This window comes from Suricata suricatta, chromosome 8 (assembly GCF_006229205.1).
Source record: "Suricata suricatta isolate VVHF042 chromosome 8, meerkat_22Aug2017_6uvM2_HiC, whole genome shotgun sequence".
NCBI lineage: Eukaryota > Metazoa > Chordata > Mammalia > Carnivora > Herpestidae > Suricata > Suricata suricatta.
The window spans coordinates 126,013,043-126,035,634 of NC_043707.1; the positions used below are offsets into that span (position 1 = coordinate 126,013,043).

General features: G+C 39.6%; 1 protein-coding gene across 2 annotated transcripts in view; it reads right to left on the reverse strand.

Annotated features, from left to right (window-relative positions):
- Nucleotides 1-203: 203 nt before the first annotated feature.
- The window catches only part of CDC42 (cell division cycle 42), a 49,676-nt gene continuing 27,287 nt past the window's right edge, over nucleotides 204-22,592 (reverse strand). The window contains exons 2-6 of one of the 2 annotated variants that reach the window (XM_029946680.1): nucleotides 18,426-18,580; nucleotides 16,042-16,114; nucleotides 6,315-6,424; nucleotides 5,993-6,190; nucleotides 204-546 (exon numbers count right to left, since the gene is read on the reverse strand). In XM_029946680.1, the coding sequence (XP_029802540.1) occupies nucleotides 457-546; nucleotides 5,993-6,190; nucleotides 6,315-6,424; nucleotides 16,042-16,114; nucleotides 18,426-18,530 (576 nt within the window). In that variant the 5' untranslated portion in view covers nucleotides 18,531-18,580 and the 3' untranslated portion in view covers nucleotides 204-456. Of the gene's footprint in view, nucleotides 547-1,159; nucleotides 2,035-5,992; nucleotides 6,191-6,314; nucleotides 6,425-16,041; nucleotides 16,115-18,425; nucleotides 18,581-22,592 lie in introns of those variants that run through there. The other variant, XM_029946681.1, reaches the window with a different exon arrangement.

Consider the following 22,592-nt stretch of genomic DNA (forward strand, 5'->3'; position numbering starts at 1 on the left):
TGACTAAATAAAAACAAACCCCACACACACTCCCCCCCCCCAAAAAAACAAAACCAAAAAAAAAAACTAAAACAAAAACAAAACCCTAAATGTCCCAGATTATTCTCCAGAGTGGATGGAGCCCCGGGAGCAGCTTCAACAACCCACATTAGTCTGTTACAGAGTCATCACAAGCATGCCTTGCTTTTAAACAAAAACAAAACAAAGGGGAAAAAAATTTTTTTTTGAAATGACAAAACAAAAGCTAGTACTAACCACCTTTCTGACAATACACGATTACTCAAGTTAACGAGTACTGAAGGGGGGAAGGGGCTGTCTCACAAGAGTGCATGTGGCTAGGTGCAGGGCATTTGTCATTATTGCAAAAACGAATTTTAATTTTTAATCTTTAGTTTGATTTAACATTGCTTTTAGTGCGGTGCTGACCCCAGCTGTACGGAAGGGCTCTGGCGACGTTCATAGCAGCACACACCTGCGGGTCTTCTTCGGTTCTGGAGGCTCCAGGGCAGCCAATATTGCTTCGTCAAATACATTCTTTAGGCCTTTCTGGAAAGGGGTAGAAAGAAAAAAATGGGCGGTCTGATTTTCAGTATAATAAAGCCAAAGATCAAATTAAAAACATTCAAAGCCCCAAGAGTTGGCAAAGAATGAAACGTTAAAGACAACTCTGAATCTCAACACAAAATCATCCCACTTCACCGAGTTGTGTCCAGGCAGGACACTGGAAGGATCCAGCAATTCAGGAGCAGAGGAGCAGATATTCATGAATGAGACAGTGGTCCTCTGGGAAAGCTTTCTGCAGACCAATGTATGTCACAAGAAGCAAACAAGCCACACGTGTCATTTGCTCGTTCAGTATGAGTTGTGTAGTATGCGGCTACGACATTTCACATCAACACAAGTGAAGCAGCTCTGCATTCCAATGAAACAGCGGAGTATGGACCGGGCCCAAGGGGGCCGGCAGTGGGCTGCGGCATCCTTGTTACATGGAAGGCACAGGCAAGGATGGAGAGAGCGGCTACCACGGCTGCGCCAAAGACATTCACTCTGAACTCCCTGTATCCCCACCAATCAGAGCCAGGGGCTAAGGAAGTGAAACGTGGGCACCTGATACATACATAAAACTAGAACCAGTCAGTGCAACAGGAATAAAGCTTCATCAGGCATTTATACAAACAATTGTATATTTTTTAATTTCAAAATTTGAAGGTAACCACAATTGTTATGTTTCCTTCACAACAATAAAATCAGAAGCAGGAAAATATAAAGGTGGCAGCTTTACATCTCAACATTAACAAACCTTAATTCAACTGTTAAAATGGATGCTATTCTTAAAAGATAGTGTAACAAATGATTTCATAAAGCAGTAGCAGATACATTAATACCTTTCCCACCCCAGACTGACAAATACTCCACTACAGCACAGACAGCCAAAGCAATAGCAACACAAAATTTCACTGCACAAAGGAAAACCAGACGAGAATCCTCCCTTCCCCGTTACACTCTACTAGCAGGCCACCCTTTTTCCATAAAGTTTGTCATGCAATTACAATTACAATTGATCATAAGAGTAAAATGATGTTTGTGTTATTTTCTCCATCTAGAACTAAGACGTGTTAAAACTCTTCTTATATTTTCCAAGAGAACATTCTTAATGCCAGACCATGTTCCCTTTTGCAATAGTAATCCAAACCAAAAAGCTCTAAGCATCAGGCAACTCAAGAAGCAGAAAGTTAAACAAGTCCAACTTGACTACTAATCACAAAAAATATTCTATAAGATATTGCATTCTTGATCAAAAACTAATACAGAGGTTGCTCTTAGGTGGTGAGTAAAAAGACGCAGAGGCTTTCAAACAGGATGGTTTTATTCCTTTGTTTTTAAATGCTCTTTCTACAGTAGTGGGACAGGAAGCAGCAGCAAAGAGGGGAAGGAGAAAACAGTTTAGAATATACAGCACTTCCTTTTGGGTTGAGTTTCCGGAGGCTCGAGGGCAGCTAGGATAGCCTCATCAAACACATTCTTCAGACCTCTCTACAAGACAGAGGGGAGGAGAGAGAATAGCAGCCAGGTTAGAGGATTAGAAAGACTAGCAGATACAATAGCAGTCCGGATTAAGTGGACTGAATTCACAGAAGCAATGTGCCTTAAGAAAAATAACTGCCAGAAAGCTAGATCTTAAGCCCGTTAATAGGAGAGTAGATAACAGAACAGAAATTTCCTACATTAAAAAAGGTTAACTGAGCAAGAAACCAATTTTTATGGAAATGTTACATGTTGACTTCTAAAACAATCACACTTTGAAATCTAAGCTTACAATGTGTTATTGAAAACAACGCCAGGAGAGAAAAATGGATATGTAAACCAAAGACAGACGTACTGCATAAGTAAGCCTTGAAGAATTCCCCAGTATTTTCAATGAGAAGAATGGCACACACATTCCAGAGCTATATCTAATACAATTTCAGGCTTCTGTGAATTCAGCCCCTGAATAACTGAAGGACACAAACAGCAGACTAACAGGCATGCTCTATGTTTCTAGATTCAATGGCATTATCTGGATGAGATTAATCAGGATTTCAGGGTAAATCAGTTTCCCAGAACAATTAGGGTTCAGACATTTAGACAGTGTTAACTGTTCAACAGTACCAACTGGGAGAAATTTAAAGAACAGACTCTAGAAACAGCATACACTTCAGTTATTCAGGAATGTTATTAGAGCAAGTAACCACCACCCAAGTCATAGGAAAACGAAGAATGGGGTCCTAGAATGAGTTGTAGCAAGCAGTCCAATGCTTTAAGATGTCCGCATGGATATCAGAGCATAAAGCATGGAGTGAAAACAAAGAATAGTCTCAGATATAAAGGGATTAAGATGCAGAAATCCACTTACACCTCAGGCAGAACTCCAATGTGACAGTGTGACTCAGCAGCACTGGCTGGTACCTTGAGCCCAGGTCTATAGACTCACCTAAACTCACCTAAACCTGAAGCCACAGGTTTACCACCCAAAGAGGCTTCACGTGTTAAGTCAGTTTGATCCCAAATAAAAATTTCCCCAAACCCCAGAAAACAGCTCCAGTAACAGATGCCAGCCCCAGGCCACCCCAGGTCTCCCCACCCTGACCCTAGGCTTCCCACAGGACTGGCACCCACAGATTCCATGAGGTACCAAAAAAATGAGAAAAAACATTGAGTACTTAAAAAGAACCAGAGAGGTTTAAAAGTGTTCTTCTATGTCTTTGACAAAGTAGAAATGGTAAACAAAAGTAAAGTTCCTATGAAATACTTTCTACATGTCTCAGAGCAAACTCTGATACTTACTTACACATAAAAGGAAAAGGGGAAGGTGGAAAGGGCAATGCATTTTATAAGGGTAAAAAGAAGAGGACAAGCATGAGAAACTAGGGCACCCCTTCCCAAAAAGCAAATCCTTTCTTGCTTATTGACAAAGATCAACTAATTCCCTACAAAACAAAACAAATTTTTGCTTTACGCACACAATCTGATTCCATGAAGAGTTCAGTCAACAAACAGAATCTGAGGTCCTCTAGCTTCTTATCTCCCAAACACAACCAGACACCCCATTTTCTATCTTCTCTTTTGACTTCTCCAAACTTCAAAACATGGTAAGGAAAATGTAATTGCTAAGACCTTTTCAAATTCCTACTTTCTGCAGAGAGACTTATATTAACTTGTTCATAGTGTAAAAAATCTTAAATGGAAGCATCCAATTCTTTAAAATAAACTTCATCATGGGGCGCCTAAGTGGCTCAATCGGTTGAGTGTCTGACTTCGGCTCAGGTCATGATCTCATGGTTTGTGGGTTCGAGCCCCGCATCGGGCTCTGTGCTGACAGCTCAGGGCCTGGAGCCCGCTTCAGATTCTGTGTCTCCCTCTCTCTCTGCCCTTCCCCTGCTCGTGCTGTCTCTCAAAAAAAAATAAACATTAAAAAAAATTGTTTTAATAATCATAAAATTAAAAAAACAAAACAAAACAAAATAAAATAAAATAAACTTTACCAGTGACCTAGAGCTGAGTCCAGAGGGTCTATTTGCCTCCATTTCTCCCCAAAACCAACCCATAATTAGAGAACAAGGGTATGCATGCAACCGATGCATACAGAGTTAGTTACAACCTGACCCACATGTTCCACATATATCCTTCCCCAACACACACACACACACACACACACACACACACACACACATACATACACCCCACACATATCCCTCACACACACTTTTCTGAAGATGGTATCAAAACAGAAGCATCAGGCTTTTTTTTTTTTTTTAATCTCAGTGATGTATGTGTGAGAGGATGTAAAATCTTCCGAACTTTACAAAACTAAAAACTGCTTTTACAAAAGAACTAAACTGCCAACAAAAACTGGGTCTGGGTGAATGATTTTAGACCTTGAAGTTATCCTGTGGAACATCCAGCTAAGCGTAACAATTTTATCTTTAAGTATCCAACCTAGCACTGGATTGGAAATTTTTAAATTACGTCTCTCTAGGCCATCCTACTAAACACCTAAGTACATGCATCGTAAGCAATTTTATAGGTCATCTGCCTTAGTTACATATCATCAAGATTCCAACAGTGCTTTTGTAAAAACTTGACAGAAAGTGCAATTCCCTACAAATGTAAGCATGATAAATATTAAGTGGACTATGTAATCTCAATAAACCTCTTCAGCCCTGCCCTATCTTAATTACACATTTGCCCACTATTCAGACATCAGAGCACCAGCACCACCAGGACTTCAAAGTTCTGTGGTGTCTCGGGAACGTTTCCTTTTGCCTCCAGAACAGTACTCAGAGGGGAGATGGGCCAGGCACACCTCTCACTCAAATACTCTAGAGCACCGCTCCCTGTTCGCAGAATCTGATGCATCCCATCAAACTAGGAGAGGAGCTCCAATTAAATTATTCAGAAAAAGACAGAAGGACAGAGAGGACCATATGAGGAAGGAATGTCTCTAAAAACCTAAGAACTAGAGTACCTGGGTGGCTCAGCTGGTTAAGCATCTGGCTCCTGATCTCGGCTCAGGGTCACGATCTCACGGTTCATGGGATCAAGCCCCTCATCAGCTTTGCACTTACAGCACACAGCCTGCTTAGGATTCTCCCTCCCTCCTCCCTCCTCCCTCCTCCCTCCCTCTCTCTCACTCCCCCACTTATTCTTTCTCTGTCTCTGTCTCTCTCTCTCTCTCAAAAGCAATAAACTTAAAAACGGGGCGGGGGGGGGAAGGAAGCATGCCCAGGTGGCTCAGTTGGTTGGGCCTCCAACTTTGGCTCAGGTCATGATCTCACATTCACAGGTTCAAGCCCCACGTCGGGCTCTGTGCTGAGGGCTCAGAGTCTGGAGCCTGCTTCCGATTCTGTGTATCTCTCTCTGCCCCTCCCCATCTCATGCTCTGTCTCTCTCTGTATCAAAAATAAATAAAACATTTAAAAAAAAAAAAAAAAAGCCTGACTCCCTACAACACATGCTTGAGAAATAGCCAAGGCAGCTTTCCCCTGACATGAAAGTCTCAATTATTATGATGAATTCCCTATGTCAGTTGAATTACCCCAGAAACTGTAGCATCAATGGTCAGAATTGACAAGAAAAGATCAGATACAATTTAGATAAAAATTTAAGTGTTGGGGGGGGGGGGAGGAGGAATAATTCACACACTCTCTTGTAAGTCTGTGCTAACCTGGAACTCTCCCATAAAACTGTTCTTTTTTTAACACGATCCCTGACCATTACAAATGATTCAGTAAAATATGGGAGGTCACCAACACAAAAGTTTTACTGAGAGATTAATAATTTTCTCCATAAACGCAGACTCTCTAGCAGAAGAATATACACTGTGCAGCTGGTCCGAATGTTCCCAGGCAGCTTTCGTAGGGGCTGCAGACCACTGTCAACAACAACCCCCCAAACCCTAAAGCTCTAAGAAACTAGCCAACTGCACACAAACACGGGGCTGCACAGTCCTCACCTGTGTGAGTGCAGAGCACTCCACGTACTTGACCGCCTTCAGGTCACGGGCCAGCTTCTCGGCCGTCTCTGGAGTGATCGGCTTCTGTTTGTTCTTGGCAAGTTTCTCAATCGTAGAGGGGTCATCTCGGAGATCAATTTGGGTCCCAACAAGCAAGAAAGGAGTCTTTGGACAGTGGTGAGTTATCTCAGGCACCCACTAGAGGAAAAGCATTTTAGAAAATACACCTGCATTAATCCACACGCCTGTAAAGCTTTTCACAACAACTCAACAAAACTTCTGTGACCACCTTTTTCAGGGCAAGACTATCTGACCAACTTACCTTCTCCTTCACATTTTCAAATGAGGATGGAGAGACCACTGAAAAACAGACTAGAAATACATCTGTTTGTGGATAACTCAGCGGTCGTAATCTGTCATAATCCTCTTGCCCTGGGGGGAAAATTGGAGAAGTCAGCAACCGAATCTTGGTGTCCTCATAACATCAAAATCACAAGTCAAGTCAAAAGATTAGCATGTGGCCAAGAGTACACTGACCATCACTGAGAAAGCAACTTAGTGATCTAATAAAATGTATGGCTTTTGTAAAAAAGCATCTGGTGAACATTCTTAGTTGATTCTATTTAATATTTCAAGCCCTGAGAACAACAATAAATTCCTTATACACTAGGTGTTTACTTTATTACCAATCTAAGTTTTCAATCTTAGTGTCCATTAGCAACCCAACATAATGTAAAAAAAATAATAATAAAAATAAACTGTTGCTACAGAAATTATTAAAATCAATCCTACTCAAATCTGGTTAAGAAATAATCACACTGAGGGGCGCCTGGGTGACTCAGTTGGTTAAACATCCAACTCTCGGTTCAGCTCTGGGTGTGACCTCGTGTTTTGTGGCCTCGAGCCCTATGTCAGGCTCCACGCTGACAGATTCTCCTTCTCCCTCTCTCTCTGCCCATCCCCCATTCATTCTTTTTCTCTCTTAAAATGAATAAACTTAAAAACATTAAAAAAAATTTTTTAATAAAGAATCACAGTGAAACTATCTAAGGAAACAAAAATCTCAGTGAAACTCAGCTGATAAAATCCACTGTCCATCAGGGCCACCGAAGCATGCTCACAGGCTTAGTTAGCCATAAGACCAGTACAGGAACCTGAGAATGCCCAGAAAATCAGCTCAGCAAGAACCAGTGGATGCAAAGTCTACATGAGAAAAATCCTGGTGGAAAAGAGAATATTTTTATGGTCTTAATGATTGCTGATAGACCACAAGGGAAAAACTATCCTGTGAAGAAACTGAATATCACCTTCAGTCATTAAAATTACCGACACCAATGAGCAGATGAACACTGTGTGCCCCTAGGTTTATATCCTGAGAAAGACACGTCACTAATGTGCCATTCCAACCAAAACAGCATAATCTGAACCTATTCATGAGGAAACACAGACCAAACTCAAAGTGAGAAACATCTGTAAGGGGAGGAAGAGAGAGGGGATGGGTCTGTATTCTATTAAAGTCATGAAAGACCAAAAACAGGCTGAAGAACTAATCCAAATTAAGAAACTAAAAAGACATGACAACTAAACGCAATACATGATCCTTTACTGAAAGCAAAAAACACTGGATTCAACTCAACTAACAAAGCTGGAATATAGATGTTGGATTCAAGTACTGTATCAATGTTACATTTCCAAAACCTGTTCTGGAATGTCTCAGCCCTGAGGTAGCACATGCTTATTCAGGACTAAGTGGCTATGTGTACACAACTGACTCTCGAATAGCTCAAGAAAAACAATTCGTGTGCATACTATATTGAAAGAATAATAAAGCAATAGGCCAAAAAGCTAATTGGTAAATCTGGTTAAAGGAGGCTCTTGGTACTATTCTTACAACTGTTCTGCAGGCTTGAAAATTACTTCCAGATAAAAAGTTTTTAAAAATATCTATTCACATTTTCAAAACTGTGAAGGGAAGAGATAAGTTGCCAGACTGGGTTGAATATTCCAATTTCTAAAATGAGCTACCCAATCCTATGTTTTTTTTTATTTTTTTAATGTTTGTTTATTTTTGAGAGTGAGTGAGCCATGAGCAGCAGAGGGACAGAGAGAGGAGACACAGAATGTGAAGCAGGCTCCAGACTCTGAGCTGTCAGCACAGGGGCACGCGGGGCTCGAACCCTCCAGTCATGAAATTGTGACCTAAGCTGAAGTCAAATGTTTAACTGACTGAGCCACCCAGGTGCCTCAGCAGTCCTGGGCTTTAAAAGAATAGTTAAGTACTTAGTGGCCAATGAACTTAAAAATGGTTAAAATGATAAAAATTTATTTGTATATATTTTACCACGATAAAAAAATTGTTAAAGGGGGGGAAAGGGAGATAAATAGTTTGTATGTCAGTGAAAAGTTGTTTTTGCCAGCATTAAGAGAGAATACAAGAATGCAGGGTAGCTAAAACATGATAATTAAAAATATTAAAGATTGCCACTTGAGTAAACAATACATTGTGAATAGAAAATAAAGATATCTTGAGGACAATATGGAGATTAAATGAAGCCTAAACAATGAGGGCAAAAGGAGGAGGTTACAAATAAATAAAATCACCATCAGCACATCTAATATTTATTGAATACTTATTCTAAAAATATGCTAGGGTCCGAGGCAAAGGCTTTAAAGGTATGCACTTAGAAGTGTAACTTTCACTTCTTAAATTATAATGTATAATACACAATTACAGACATGGAAGAGCTTTAAAAAGAAAAGAATGGGCTTAAAGAAAACAAAACCAGCAAACTCCTTAATTCTATCTTAACTGCCTGAGCTTTAAACTGGCTGGTGCTTTAACACATCGCATATCAAAGTTCCAATAAAACAACAAAACAAAAAATAAATTTAAAGAAGATGAAACAATTAGCCAAGCTTTGTATAAGAAAAAAAAAAGTACAGCTACTCACACACCTTTTCTTAGCTCTATTCCCTATTCAAATGAAATGAATACATTTCAAAAAAATTAAACCTGGCATAGACTAAAAAAGGCTTCACATTTCCAGTCATTCAGCCACTGCAACCAATCCGTGTTAAGTTTGGATCCAGAAAAAAGTGCACCCAGGTGGCTCAGTTAATTAGGCATCTGACTCTTGATTTCACCTCAGACATGACCTCTCACAGTTTGTGAGATCAAGCCCCACACTGGGCTCTGTGCTGACAGTGGGGAACCTGCCTGGAATTCTCTCTCTCTCCTTCTCTCTCTGCCCTTCCCCTGCTCATTCACACTCTGTCACTCTCCCTCTCGAAATAAATAAACATTTAAAAAAATAACAGATCGGGGGCACCTGGGTGGCTCAGTCGGTTAAGCCTCCGACTTCAGCTTAGGTCAGATCTCACGTTTGTGGGTTCGAGCCCCGCATCAGGCTCTGTGCTGACAGCTCAGAGCCTGTAGCCTGCTTCCAGTTCTGTGTCTCCTTCTCTCTCTGCCCCTCCCCCTCTCATGTTCTGTCTCTCTCTGTATCAAAAATAAACAAAACATTAAAAAATTTAAAAAAATAATAACAGATCCGACGCTATTTTCCTGAGCACCAAGAAGAGCATCTAAGTGAACGTCCAGTGTGCTACACGGCCTGTGTTACATGCAACGAGCCTTCTACTCAGATGGACTGGGGACAAACAGTCCCGTTCTTTTTGAAATCTGAGTCCAAAACAGTTGTTGGTCAGTCCATTTATTTGTGATAACCAAGCCCTCAAAGCTATAAAATCTTTCCTTTCCCCAAGAGAAAAACAATCAGAAATGAAACTGTCCAGGGGCGCCTGGGTGGCTCAGTCGGTTAAGCCTCCGACTCTGGCTCAGGTCAGATCTCATGTTCGTGGGTTCAAACCCCGCGTCAGGCTCTGTGCTGTCAGCTAGCTCAGAGCCTGGAACCTGTTTCCAGTTCTGTGTCTCTTTCTCTCTCTGCGCCTCCCCCTCTCATGTTCTGTCTCTCTCTGTATCAAAAATAAGTAAAACATTTTAAAAAATTTAAAAAAAAAGAAAAAAGAAATGTAACTGTCCAATAAACAAAAAGTAGGTGGCCTTACCTCTACCTGTGCCACAAGTGCTATGTTTAAGGAAATAACACAATGAATATGATCCCTTAAAATGAGCAAGATCCTTCACTATCTAAGCAGAATTTACCAGCTAAAATGTATCCTGTATCCTATGTCACGAATAGCTATACTGCACTCCATAGAGACAATGTTATCATTTAGCAACCTTTAAGATGCACAACATGATCAAGAAAATTTCGTTCTTGGGGCACCTGGCTGGCTCAGTCAGTTGAACATCCAACTTTGGCTCAGGTCATGTGCTTGGGGTTCGTGATTTCAAGCCCTGCGTTGGGCTCTGTGCTGACAGCTCAGAGCCTGGAGCCTGCTTCACAGTCTGTGTCTCCCTCTCCCTCTGTTCCTCTCTCACTCGCTCTCCCTCTCTCACTCTCTCTCAAAAATAAATAAAGATTTAAAAATTTTAAAAAGAAAAGAAAAACTTTACTCTTTGTATAAGTCAAAATTTGTCTACAAGTCTTAAATTATACCTACTCTAGCAGCACACCAGCTCAGGCTTAACTTCCAACACTTGCCAAAAAGCAGGGCTACATCTCACATGGATAGCTGGTCTTTCTCTTGCTTAGAATCTCATATTAAAATTTTTAATTCAAGAGGAATTAATTCGGTTTGCAATGAAGATTCAGACCCATATGAAAGTCTGAAAGAATCTCATGGTATGAAAAATAAGAATTTACTTCCAAAAGCAACATTTTTAGAGAATTCCAGCATGACACTATAAACACAAGCAAATTAAACATTTCACAGTATTTACCACTACAGATTCAAACCTAAACATTTTTTTCTACAACTGATTATTCAAAATTTAATGGCATTTAGTGATCCAGCCTCATCTGTGACATGGGGCCCATTCCTAAATAATTTTATAACACCTGATGGAAAACAAGGAAAAAAATCTGAAAATAAATGGGGACATACTAGAACCTAAGATTCCTACCATTTATGTGTGTCATCTGCAAAAATCTAGACTACTGCATGTTAATGCAGAATTTGCTAAAAACTCAAATCTTACTCAAAACACTCCTCTGGAAGATTCCATAATGGTACTAAACTAGAGACCAAGAAGTCTACATATCTCTGTGGAGAGCACAGTCATTCTAACATAATTGATCAGTAAGTGTAAAAAGCTGCTAGATACCAGAAAATGCCTTAGTGAAAGAAAGAAATTTATATATATTTTCAAGTTTATTTATTCTGAGAGAAAAGGCGTGCATACAGAAGAGGGGCAGTGAGAGAGGGAGAGAGAGAATCCCCAGCAGGCCCCCCACTGTGCGGGCAGAGCCTGATGCAGGGTTCAAACTCATAAACTGTGAGATCACCATCTGAGCAGAAATCAAGAGACAGACACTTAACTGACTGAGCCACCCAGGCACCCCAGAAAGGAGTTAATTTAAAAACAAAACAAAACAAAAACCAGAATCCGCTAAACCAGAGCAAACTACTCTCACTTGTTCTGAATATTATTCATCTGCTAACCAAAGAGAAAAATACTAGCTCTGCACCAAACACACCCAAGTTACTGTGCTGATTTTTTTTGTAATATACTAAGTGTATGAATCACAAAAATACAGCTCCTGAGTTTATATGTATCTGTATACACTTTCTAAAACTGATTATCATTCAGTCTTCACAGAACCTCGAAGAGGGAACCTCGTTAAACATTTTACATTTCGAGGTTAATTAAGATCCAGTCAAGTAACTTGCCAGCTGTCTAGCTAACTGCTCGATCCAGCGTCAAAGTCCAAGCTTTCTCCTTTTCATTACCACGGTAATACCAGGAAGGACGGACGTAGTGATTATGATTACAATGATTAACATTCACAAGTGAAGAGATCTGAAAACTGAACCTAAGAAAGCAATTAAGAGTATATAAAAATAAAATGGGGATAGGGGAAACAACGTAAAATTTAATGTAACGATAAATCAGACTAACAAGGAATTCCAGTTAACATGAGCACACTAAAGAGGGGCAGGGCACAAAATCCAAGTAACTTCTGAACAGAAAACTGTGTCTGCTATTAGAAAAAGAAAAAAACTGCAATCAAATCCTGAACACTGGTTTTTCACAGCGGTGTGGTATATAGCAAGTCAAACTGTTTTAAGTGTAATTTAGGACTGAAGATGAGCAAATACACTGAACCCCTTCCTAGGAACCAAGCTTCGCACTACAGAAGGAAAGGAGAGGAAAACAGGGAACTAGTGAAGGCCAGGAGGACTCCTAGAGTCAGTCTGAACTGGGGGTGACACCGAAAACTCATTATCCAGATGAACTACGCTGCTGCTCTCTTCCCCGGGGGATGACCGCCTCCCGGGACAAGACCCCACGGCGTGTGTGGCCGTGCGCCGGCTCCTCCCTGGCCACAGCAACCAGCACACTCACGCTCCCGCTTTGCAACAACTGTTGGAAAAGCTGGTTCTGGCAAAAACTGCCACTGGTTATTAAATCTAGAGAGAGGCTCTTAGTCAAGACCAGAATATTCACATCGTTTTAAAGTATCTTCTCACAAATTACCAACTACGAAAAGAAAAATTCTAAATACATGGTAGAAGAACTGGACACTTTGGCCAAATGATCAATATTACTTTTTACCAAAAAAGTCATACTTTAGGATAGACACAACATTACTAATTTGGTATTCCAACCAAAAACACATATTCTGAATCCACTCATAAGGAAACGGGCAAACTCAAACTGAGAAACACTATATAAAAGAACTTGCCTGTTTCCTTTAAAAAAGCCAGTGGCATGAAGGGCTGAGGTGCCACACGAAGGGGAACTAAGGAGAGTAACCACGACGCACAATGGGTGCTCCTGAGTCAGAACATGCTGTAAGGCCCTTACTAGGCACTGACTGTAGATTAAAATTTAAAATGTTATATATAATGCTAAATCTCCTGAGTTTGGTTAAGTAAACCGTAGAAGAATATCCTTGCTCTTAAGAAATACATACACTGAAGCATTAAAAAGCAAAAGGACACGATGGATGCAACCTACTCACAAATGGCTTAGAAATAAAAACAAGAGGCGCCTGGGTGGCTGAGTCGGTTAAGTGTCCGACTTCACTCGCTCATGATCTCACGGTTGATGAGTTCCAGCCCGCGTCAGATCCTGTGCTGAAGCCCAGAGCCCAGAGCCTCGTTCAGATTCTGTGTATCCCCGCTCTCTCTCTCTGCTCCTCTCCCGCTCATGCTGTCTGTCTCTCTCTCAAAAATAAACATTAAAAAAAAAAAAAAAAGAAAAACAGTATTATATATAAGGAGAGAAAGTCACAAATCATTAAGAACTGGTGAATCTGGTAAAAGTGTTTTTCCTACTAGCAACTTTTCTATAAGTCTGAAATTGAATCAGGATAACAAGTGACAAAAAAGAATGTGTGTCAAAATCTAAAAATATTTGACCAGGAAAAGGTCTTAATATAAAATTCTGCAAATGGATCCCAAACATAACAAAGAAACTAAACTGTGGTGTGAACTGCCACACAACAGACTACTGTGTCACCATGAGGACTCTGTCATACAAGTACAGCACTGAGAGATGTCCCCACATTGTTGTAAGAGAAAAAGGAAGGTACAGAGAGGGAGAAAAAATAATAGTATCCCTTTTCCCTATGTGTAAATACAATGAATATATAGGAAGAGCTCTGTTTAGGACATACACTAAGACTCTGTATACATATGCTTCTTCATTTTCTCTTTTTGTCTACATTTTTATTTTTTTTCCTATAATATGTAAAACCCGCATCTTTGTATTAAAGAGTAAAATAAATATTAAATGCTGACACAGAAAGGAAGTGATAGTGGGGTAAAGCATTATACAACATGGGAAGGAGCATATGACAAACACATTAAGTTAAAAAAAAAAAAAGCTAAATATAGAACAAAAGCTACAACAGTACAACGTGTGAAGAAAAAAAGGAGAAAAATAACTGTGGGGGGACTCAAACAAGAATTTAGTGTTGTAGCCAAGAAACAGAAATAAAAGCCGTGAGACAGAGAGAGCTCTCTGATCTTTTTTTTTAAAGTAGGTTCTACCCCCAAGCTGGGACTTGAACTCACAACCCGAGATCAAGAGTAGTCACAGGCCCCACCGACCCCAGCCAGGCTTCCCCTATCTCTGACCTTAAATGGTATTCAATGTACCCGTAAGAGCCACACCCAGTCCCTCCCAAGCCCCTTACACATCACCCATCAGCTCTGTTCAGAGACTCTGAGAACCACAGTTCTCCCGGGTCACTTTTTGTTTCGCACTTAGAGAGCTGCAGGCAGAGGTGAGATAGGAATGCTATAAAAAGAATTCAGAACAAAATGACAAAAAGCAGATTAAAATCATGCAATCAAACAGTTAAAGGAAGCTTTAAAAGAAAGAACTCTAAGCTAATGACATGACTAGAACCAGGATCAGGGACTCTAAAATTAAGGCCTCTGCAGAAAGATACTCCTAAGTGTGCCAGAGACAGAGACTCATCAGGAACCCCTACAACCCCAGGTCTCCAATGCCTGTCCAAAAACAAAAAGGAACAAACAAAACACACACACACACACACACTCCCTCCCTCACACACACACACACACACTCACTCTCTCTCTCTCTCTCTCTCTCTCTCTCTCTCTCTCTCTCTCTCTGGCTTAAAGTGACCTCAACAGTGAAGCTGGAAACCCCCAACTTGCCCAGGATGGTAAAAATCATTTCCTCAGTGAATTTTTTTAACCCCGAGAAAGACTCAGAATCTAATATAAAGATGAAATAAGTCAAATACTATTATTGTTAATTTTCAATTACATTTAGGAATAATCTATCCTTATTTAACACCCAATGCCTATATTATGTAAAATAATCTGCCATATTTAAGAATATGATAGGGCGCCTGGGTGGCTCACTCTTTCCCTGTCCCTCCCCTGAAGGCGCATAAGGAAGGAAGGAAGGAAAAAGGAGGGAAAGAAAGGAGGGGAGAGAGAGAGAGAGAGAGAAAGAGAAGGAAGGAAGGATGGAAGGAAGGAAGGAAGGAAGGAAGGAAGAAATGCAAGCTGTGATATGCTAAAAGAAATACAGGAAATCATAAGTTATCAGGCTTATTGAAGTTACATATGTAAACACTTGGGAGTTTTTACTTGTCAGGTCAGGCAAATTAATTAAAAAAGAAAACTGAATATATTAAATTTATAAATGCAGTTTAAAGTGCTGGAAGAAATTCAACACACTTGCTATGTGATTAACATCTTGTCAACTTAAGTTCAATAATAAATCAAACATTAATCAAAGGACCTTTGGTTACCTTGAGAAGGATTTGTTTAAAACTTATGTTGTACAACTAAATTTAAAGCCTTGCCCACTCCAAACTACATACCAAAGAGAAACAAAATATATCAATACAAAGACTTGTATACAATGTACACAGCACCACTATTCATAATAAGTTTAAAAGTGGATGCAAACACCGGTCAACTTGTAAATGGATAACCAAACTGTGCTATGTTCACAATTAAAAAAAAAAACTATTGATATACACAAATAGATGAATCTCAAAAACATTATTGAGTATCACATCAATAATGTGCGCTAGATACTGGCTCACCTTCAAATTGTTTTCAGATGTAGTAAACAATAACAAGCTATCTCTTCTTATAAGCTATCTTATCTGTATGTTATACAGACACAAATCCTAAATAGGCCTTCAAATTTCAGAGACTGATAATACAGCTGGCCTAATGTACTCTGCTCTTGCCCTACTTTATTTCCTTCCACACCATCCACCCAGGGAACTCCAAACTCCTATCTGCCGTTCTAGGTCCCTTGAATCAAGCAACAGCCATCACAATATTCAATCCTGGTAACTACTAACAAAATGCAAGTGGTTTGCTAATATGCTAGTTTCCCAAAAGGTCCACACAAAAAAAGACAGACAACCAGCAACTGTTAATAGTTACAGACCAAAACATAAAAGACATCAAGTTTTCACCTGCAGTATCAAAAAGTCCAAGAGTATATGGCTCTCCACCAATCATAACTGTGACTGCATAGTTGTCAAAAACCTAAAAACATAAAAAATACAACACTGTTAGTATGCAAGAGGATGGTCAAAATGGGACAGAACAACTCTTAAGGCGGGATTTCATTCCTGAGACTTAATCCTCTCTTACTTTATAGGATTCTTAGGGAGCCAACCTTGCCAACTAAACCCCTCCATGAACTAAATGGTTGTGGGAAAAGTGACGGAATGTATTATGGGATGTGTGCTCTTGCCAGCAGCCTGGACTACAAGCCACAGAAAGGCTAGAGGTGATAAAAAACAGAGTCCTCTAGCTATACAAAATGATCCTGTTCAATCTGCAATTTTTGAGACTGTAAGTTTATAGCTTACTTTAATGTTCAATCTGATTTCTGAGAAATTAATTCTTATAGACTATTTCATTATAATCTAGAATTTAAATATCCTAGATCCATGATAATCTTTTTCCTTTCAGGGTTCAAGATAAGAAATGTGTTGTTGTAAATAAGCCCATTAGAGAGAAATAAAGGTTCCCTCAAGGTCAAGGAAAGTGTCCAAGAAAAGGCTAGCAGATTATCTGTTGAGATTTCATGAACAAAACTTGTGTTACTGGGTACAAACCACATGACCTAAGTGACCTTGTGACTAGATGGCTTTTATTTACAACCCATGACAAACTCTGTATATACTAATATGGGTTGTACTAAATTATTTGTGAAAATGGGAGGTAATGCTGATAAATGGAAAAAGACTCAAACCCAATTCATAGATTCCTCTGAATTTGCAAATAAAAATCAATCTTTCTAACTAGAAGGATGTTTCAATTTCAGATCAGCCCTTCTTTTCCAACTCGTAACTCTCCAGTTCATGTTTTAACAGATTGTTGAAAGGTAAAAAAAAAAAAAAAAAAAAGAGTGGAAGCAAGGGCCTAGGGGAGGTGGTAGTTAAAGGAAAGCTGGTTCTTGGTAACAAGAACTAGGGGATATAATGAATGTGGCTAAACTCTCACACGACACAGGGCATTTGTCTTAAGTCATACCTAACTCCCTTCCACAGGTCCTGGAACACCCACAAGGCCCTCTTAAATAGACTACCTCATGGCTAAAGTCGTAACACAGACTCAGAAACCATGTTTACAAGAAAATAACGGAGACGGAAACACCAAATTTCTGATAGCTGCCCTCACTCTGAAACAGGACTTATGTATCTCTGAAAGTCCCCTAAAAGTCTCTCTCAACCTCAGAATTTCTTTTACTTACCATGTCCCCAAATGGGCCAACCCCAAAGTATGATTTTTGTATTTAATTATACCTTCAACTTCTCCCACTCCAAGAAACCTAACCTTCTTTCTTCCTACAGCCTTGGCCTACCTCAATCGCTGAATCTACCTTGGGACATTACAGATTGTCAAATCTAATTAAACATAATTACCAAAACGTTAACCTGTGTTCACCCTCTTAACAATACTCATGTCTCTCAAGATTAACCTGGAAGTATTCAGAAATTTTCTTCCCTTTTACTTCCAAACAAACCCCATATTAATCATACATAGGTTCTTCATAAGCCCTAAAACAGCTCACTTAACAGAGGTGGCCACTGCCAAGCCAGGTCAACCCTAGCTCACCCCACCACTGAAGGAAAATCCGTGTTTAGCGTAATTAAACCACTGGGTTGGGTCACCCAACCTGGGACAAACACTGGCTCCCCACCAAGCACATTCTTTCACAAGTATTACTCTAACTCTTCTCTCTCACTTCATTACCTTTAGTATTCCCATTTTCCCTCTACTGCTCTAAGGAACTGATAAAAAAACATTTGTGAGAGACGATCCCCAAAGGCTTCTGTTGGTGTCCTTGTAACAAAAGCAGTTCTCTGCCCTCAACTACCAGTCTGCAGTTCCATCACGGCTAAGACGACAGCTCTCTGAGAGTCTCTTCTATCCCCTAAGGAGAGTAAGTGGAGATACAAACTACTTTCTCTGAAGTTACAAGACCCCAAAAAGCATCCCAGAAGACCTCCAAGCACTGATTACTCATTGGCCCAGTTATCCAAAACAAGTCCCTTCATTCTGAGATACAGAGCACTCTTCCCCGAACTGAGACCACCACTCTTCAGAATCTTGTCTATTGCAGTTTTGCCACCCAGCACTTCTTGCATGCCCTAGTGTCACCCTTTCAGACGTTCTGCTGATTTTTCAGCTATTAATTTTAAAGTGTATATATACTTTACCCATCAGAAGATCTTTAAAAACAGGACACAAAGGCAGCCAACAGAGAAATCTGAGTATACACACAGTTTTCCAAAGATATCAAACAAAATGTATTTCGCCAACAGATGGAAGTCTTTATACTTACAGTCGGTACATACTCCGATGGAAATTTGTTTGTTGTGTAGGATATCAGGAGACATGTTTTACCAACGGCACCGTCACCCACAACAACACACTTAATTGTCTGCATTGCTGAAACAGTTTTGTATCCACTTTAAATATTTCAAGTTCAATGATGACCTACAAAAAGATGGAAAAATATTTGTTTTCATTTGTAGCTGTGTATTTTTTTTTCTTCAACTAGCAACAAGTTCACTCATTCAGAGCAAGAACAGAACTAGCACCCCAACTACAACGGCTGAAAGTGCCTAAAAAGAGAAATAGTGACTAGCTCAAAGTCACAATAACAAATAAGAGTCAATTTTCTAAGTCTCTGCCCCCTTTGTTTTCAATATAAGTGGGGTTTAAGTCCAACATAGTATAAAGAGTAGCGTATTTATTTCTATAATGAAAGAGAAGAGGCTATTTCAGATGGATCCCAAGTAGAGTGTGCCAACAAGTATGACTGTGTGAAACTGTTCCTTCAGTTTTATGTGCACATATGTGCGTAAACGTACATGGGTGCATATGAGTACTAGACTGCAATACTAAGTCACTGCTTTAAAGAATGACCTGTTTATCCAACCACAGAGCTGAAACCAACAAGCCACAGAGCCTCGCCACCAACCCCTTATAGAAGAAGAGTAAAATGAGGAATTGAACAAAGATCAGGGTGATTCCCTCGTCTCAGCAGGTATTTCAACACCAGGTCACCTAGTTATTAATTCAACATTCATGGCATGAAGAGGCCAAAACCTACCCTTTTATAGTGAAGAGTCCAATCACTCTAAAAAACAGACTTATAAACAGATATAATTACTTTAGCTTATCTTACTGTAGTCCTCCTTTCTAAGAAGCTATCGATTACAAAAGCACCAAAGATTTATTATATATCATCAATTCCAAGATGCTTGTTTTCACATTTAAACATCTCTAAAATTAGAGCATCTCTTTACTTAAAGTTTCTTACAACCATTACCAGTCATTTCTCCTCACATTTCGACATCTAAGAAATTAGGGTAAATGGCATCTGAGAATCAATAAAAACTTTTAAGTCTTTCTGGAAGAATAAAAAAGAAACTTCATGCCCTGTATACCTACATTTTAAGAAAAAGTCCTATTTCAATTATAATCATGAAAAGGATGCAATTTCTTGTTGGCTAGAGCTGCCATCTTACTAAACAGAAAAGTATCAGAACCATCTAACTCTGGGTTGGATGCCATGCCTATGTAGTACCCATCACAACTCTTAATCATAATGAATTATAAGTGCCTGGTAACAGCTTTGTATATAAGGAGTAACTTACAGGAAATGTACACTCTCCCGTTCCTCGTCAAAGTCATCCTGACTATATTTATCTTTATTTAACCTCCTTTTATTTTATTCCTTCTCTTTTCCCTATAATGCTTTAAAGAAGCAGTCATACTAGTACAGTATTACTAGTTAAAGATCTTAATCCTTAAACTAAATCAAAATTACTTATCAAAATAATCAAGCACATGGAATACTAATTACATAGAATTACTCCTACTGAAGAATGTCTTTTAATAATAATAAAGCAGAGGAAATAGAAACAGCTATCTTATGGTTCCTGAATCCACCTCTGAAAAAAATGAAATGTTCTGCTAAAAAAAAAAAAAAAAAAAAAACAGGTCTTCTGTAGAATTTCTTTTCAGTTGACAGTGAGGAAAAGAAGAGTAAGCAGAGAGTTTTGATCACTCACTCTACAGACTATTTTCCAGGTGCCTACAAATATATTTCAAGTTCAGTTCTCATACCTTCTATTTCTCCTGACCATTATTACTAGGTGATTTTTTTTTTTTTTGAGAGAATGTGTATATGCACGTATGCATGAGCAGGAGGAAGGACAGAAAGACAGAGAATACCAAGCAGGCTCCATGCTCAATGTGGGACTGGATCCCACAACCTGAGCTGAAATCAGATGCTCTACCACTGGGACACCTGGGTGCCCCTAGGTGATTTTTTTGCAATGTAGAGTTTAATAATAAACACTGGGCAGAAAGTAATGTGTTTGAACCACAGTGGCAGAGACTTCTGATGGTCTGCCAATTCTTCCTATTTTAGTAATAGAATTCTTACGTAAGCAAATGGTCCTTAGTAAAGAAAGACTACATTTCCTCAATTCCTTTGCAGCTCCAAGTGGCCACTATGATCAGTGGGAGTGGAAATGATGAATGCAACTTTCAAGACTAGCCCTAATAGCAAGGGGCACAGTCTCCCTGTTCCAGCCTGCAGGCTAGAGTGCAGACATGATAATGGGAGCTGAAGCAGCCACAAAGAACCACAAGACACAACTTGGATGTTAAGAATGAGTAACATAATAGGAAGGGTCAGCCCTGGATTGCCTGCAAGACTTTTACACAAGAAAGGCAGAAACTTCTTTCATTAAGTCTCCAGTATTTTGAATTTCTCTGTGACAGGAGCAGGACTGATATCCTAATTACTACATTTCACAGACTCTAAGAAGCCAATGATTTTTTTTTAATGTTTTATTTATTTTTGAGAGAGAGAAAGAGAGAGTGAGCAGGGGAGGGTCAGAGAGAGAGGGAGACACAGAATCTGAAGGCAGGCTCCAGGCTCTGAGCTAGCTGTCAGCACAGAGCCTGACACGAGGCTCAACCCCACGAACTGTGAGATCATGACCTGAGCTGAAGTCGGACGCTTAACCAACGGAGCCATCCAGGTGCCCCAAAAGTCTATGATTTTTAAGTACATCCTAAATTTAAAGGTGTTAAATGTGGGAGAAAATGTCTCAGAATCACTAAATTATAGTAATATCTGGATTTATCAAGTAACTTTACAGTAAAGCCAACCACTTTTGAGACTTCGTCTAAAAACACTAAGAAAAATGCTCCTTCTAAATTTTAATTGTGGTTGAAATCAAATTAATTGTCATCCCTAAATATGAAACTCATCTTCATTCATACCTGGTATTCACTGTTAAGACTTAAAACCCATATTAACAAGCAATTACAAAATCAACAAGCCATTTACAAGCCTGAAACTTCTAGTGGAAGTTTCTTGAAGTTTTCATTAAGATTCCCTAAGGAGGGGCACCTGGTTGAGCATCATTATCTCGTGGTGCCGGAGTTTGAGCCCCACCATCAGGATAGCTGGTATCAGCGCGGGGCTGGCCCTGGATCCTCTGTCTGTCTGTCTGTCTCTGTGTGTGTGTGTGTGTGTGTGTCTCTCTCTCTCTCTCTCTCTCTCTGCCCCTCCCCCACTTGTGCACAACACTCTCTCGCAAAAATAAACATACATACATACATGCATACATACATAAATTTCCCAGGGAATAAGAAAGAAGAGAGAACAAGAAGTTCCCATGATTAGAGCCATGAATATTTATTTGAAAAAACATTTTTTAGGTTTAATTTATTTATTTTGAGAGAGAGAGAGAGAGAGCACACAAGCAAGGGAGGGAGAGAGAGAGAGGAGAAAGAGAGAATGCCAAACAGGGTCCATGCTGTCAGCATGGGGGCTTCAACTCAAGGAACCATGAGATCATGACTTACCCTGAAACCAAGAGTTGAATGCTTAACAGACTAAGCCACCCAGGTGCCCCTAAATGACATATTTTCTGAGGGTGATCTTTAAGATTTTCCAATGGAAGGTAATCGATTTGTATAACAGAGATGTGCTCTGCATAGAGTTTGGCTTGATCATTAAACAAACAGTACTACTTAGAGAACTTTTAGAAGTGTGTATCTTTTCCTGTCCCAGCAGGAAAAACAGCAAGCCAATAGGGACCTTCTTTGTGTGTCCTGCCTGAAAAGCTAGAAGGAGTAGCCAAAATACATAAACTTTACACATAAGTAATAATTTTCTTAACTTTGAAGTGAAGAAAATTCTGGGTTTTAATCTCTGCTCAGCACTTACTAGTGACCTGAGCAAGGTTCTTAATCTCTTTTGACTCAATGTTCTCATTTGTAAAACAGAACTAATTATGTCAACACCTTGCACAGTTGTTATAAAGATTAAATAACATAAAAGGACCTCACAGCTCACAGAACATACTCATTATACATGAATTCATCTACCAAGTGTGCTGGTTAAATCAATCCTACTTCACACCTGTTTTCATCCAGTGGGTCAAAATTTACACTGTACTTTCTTCTCTCTTTAGTGATT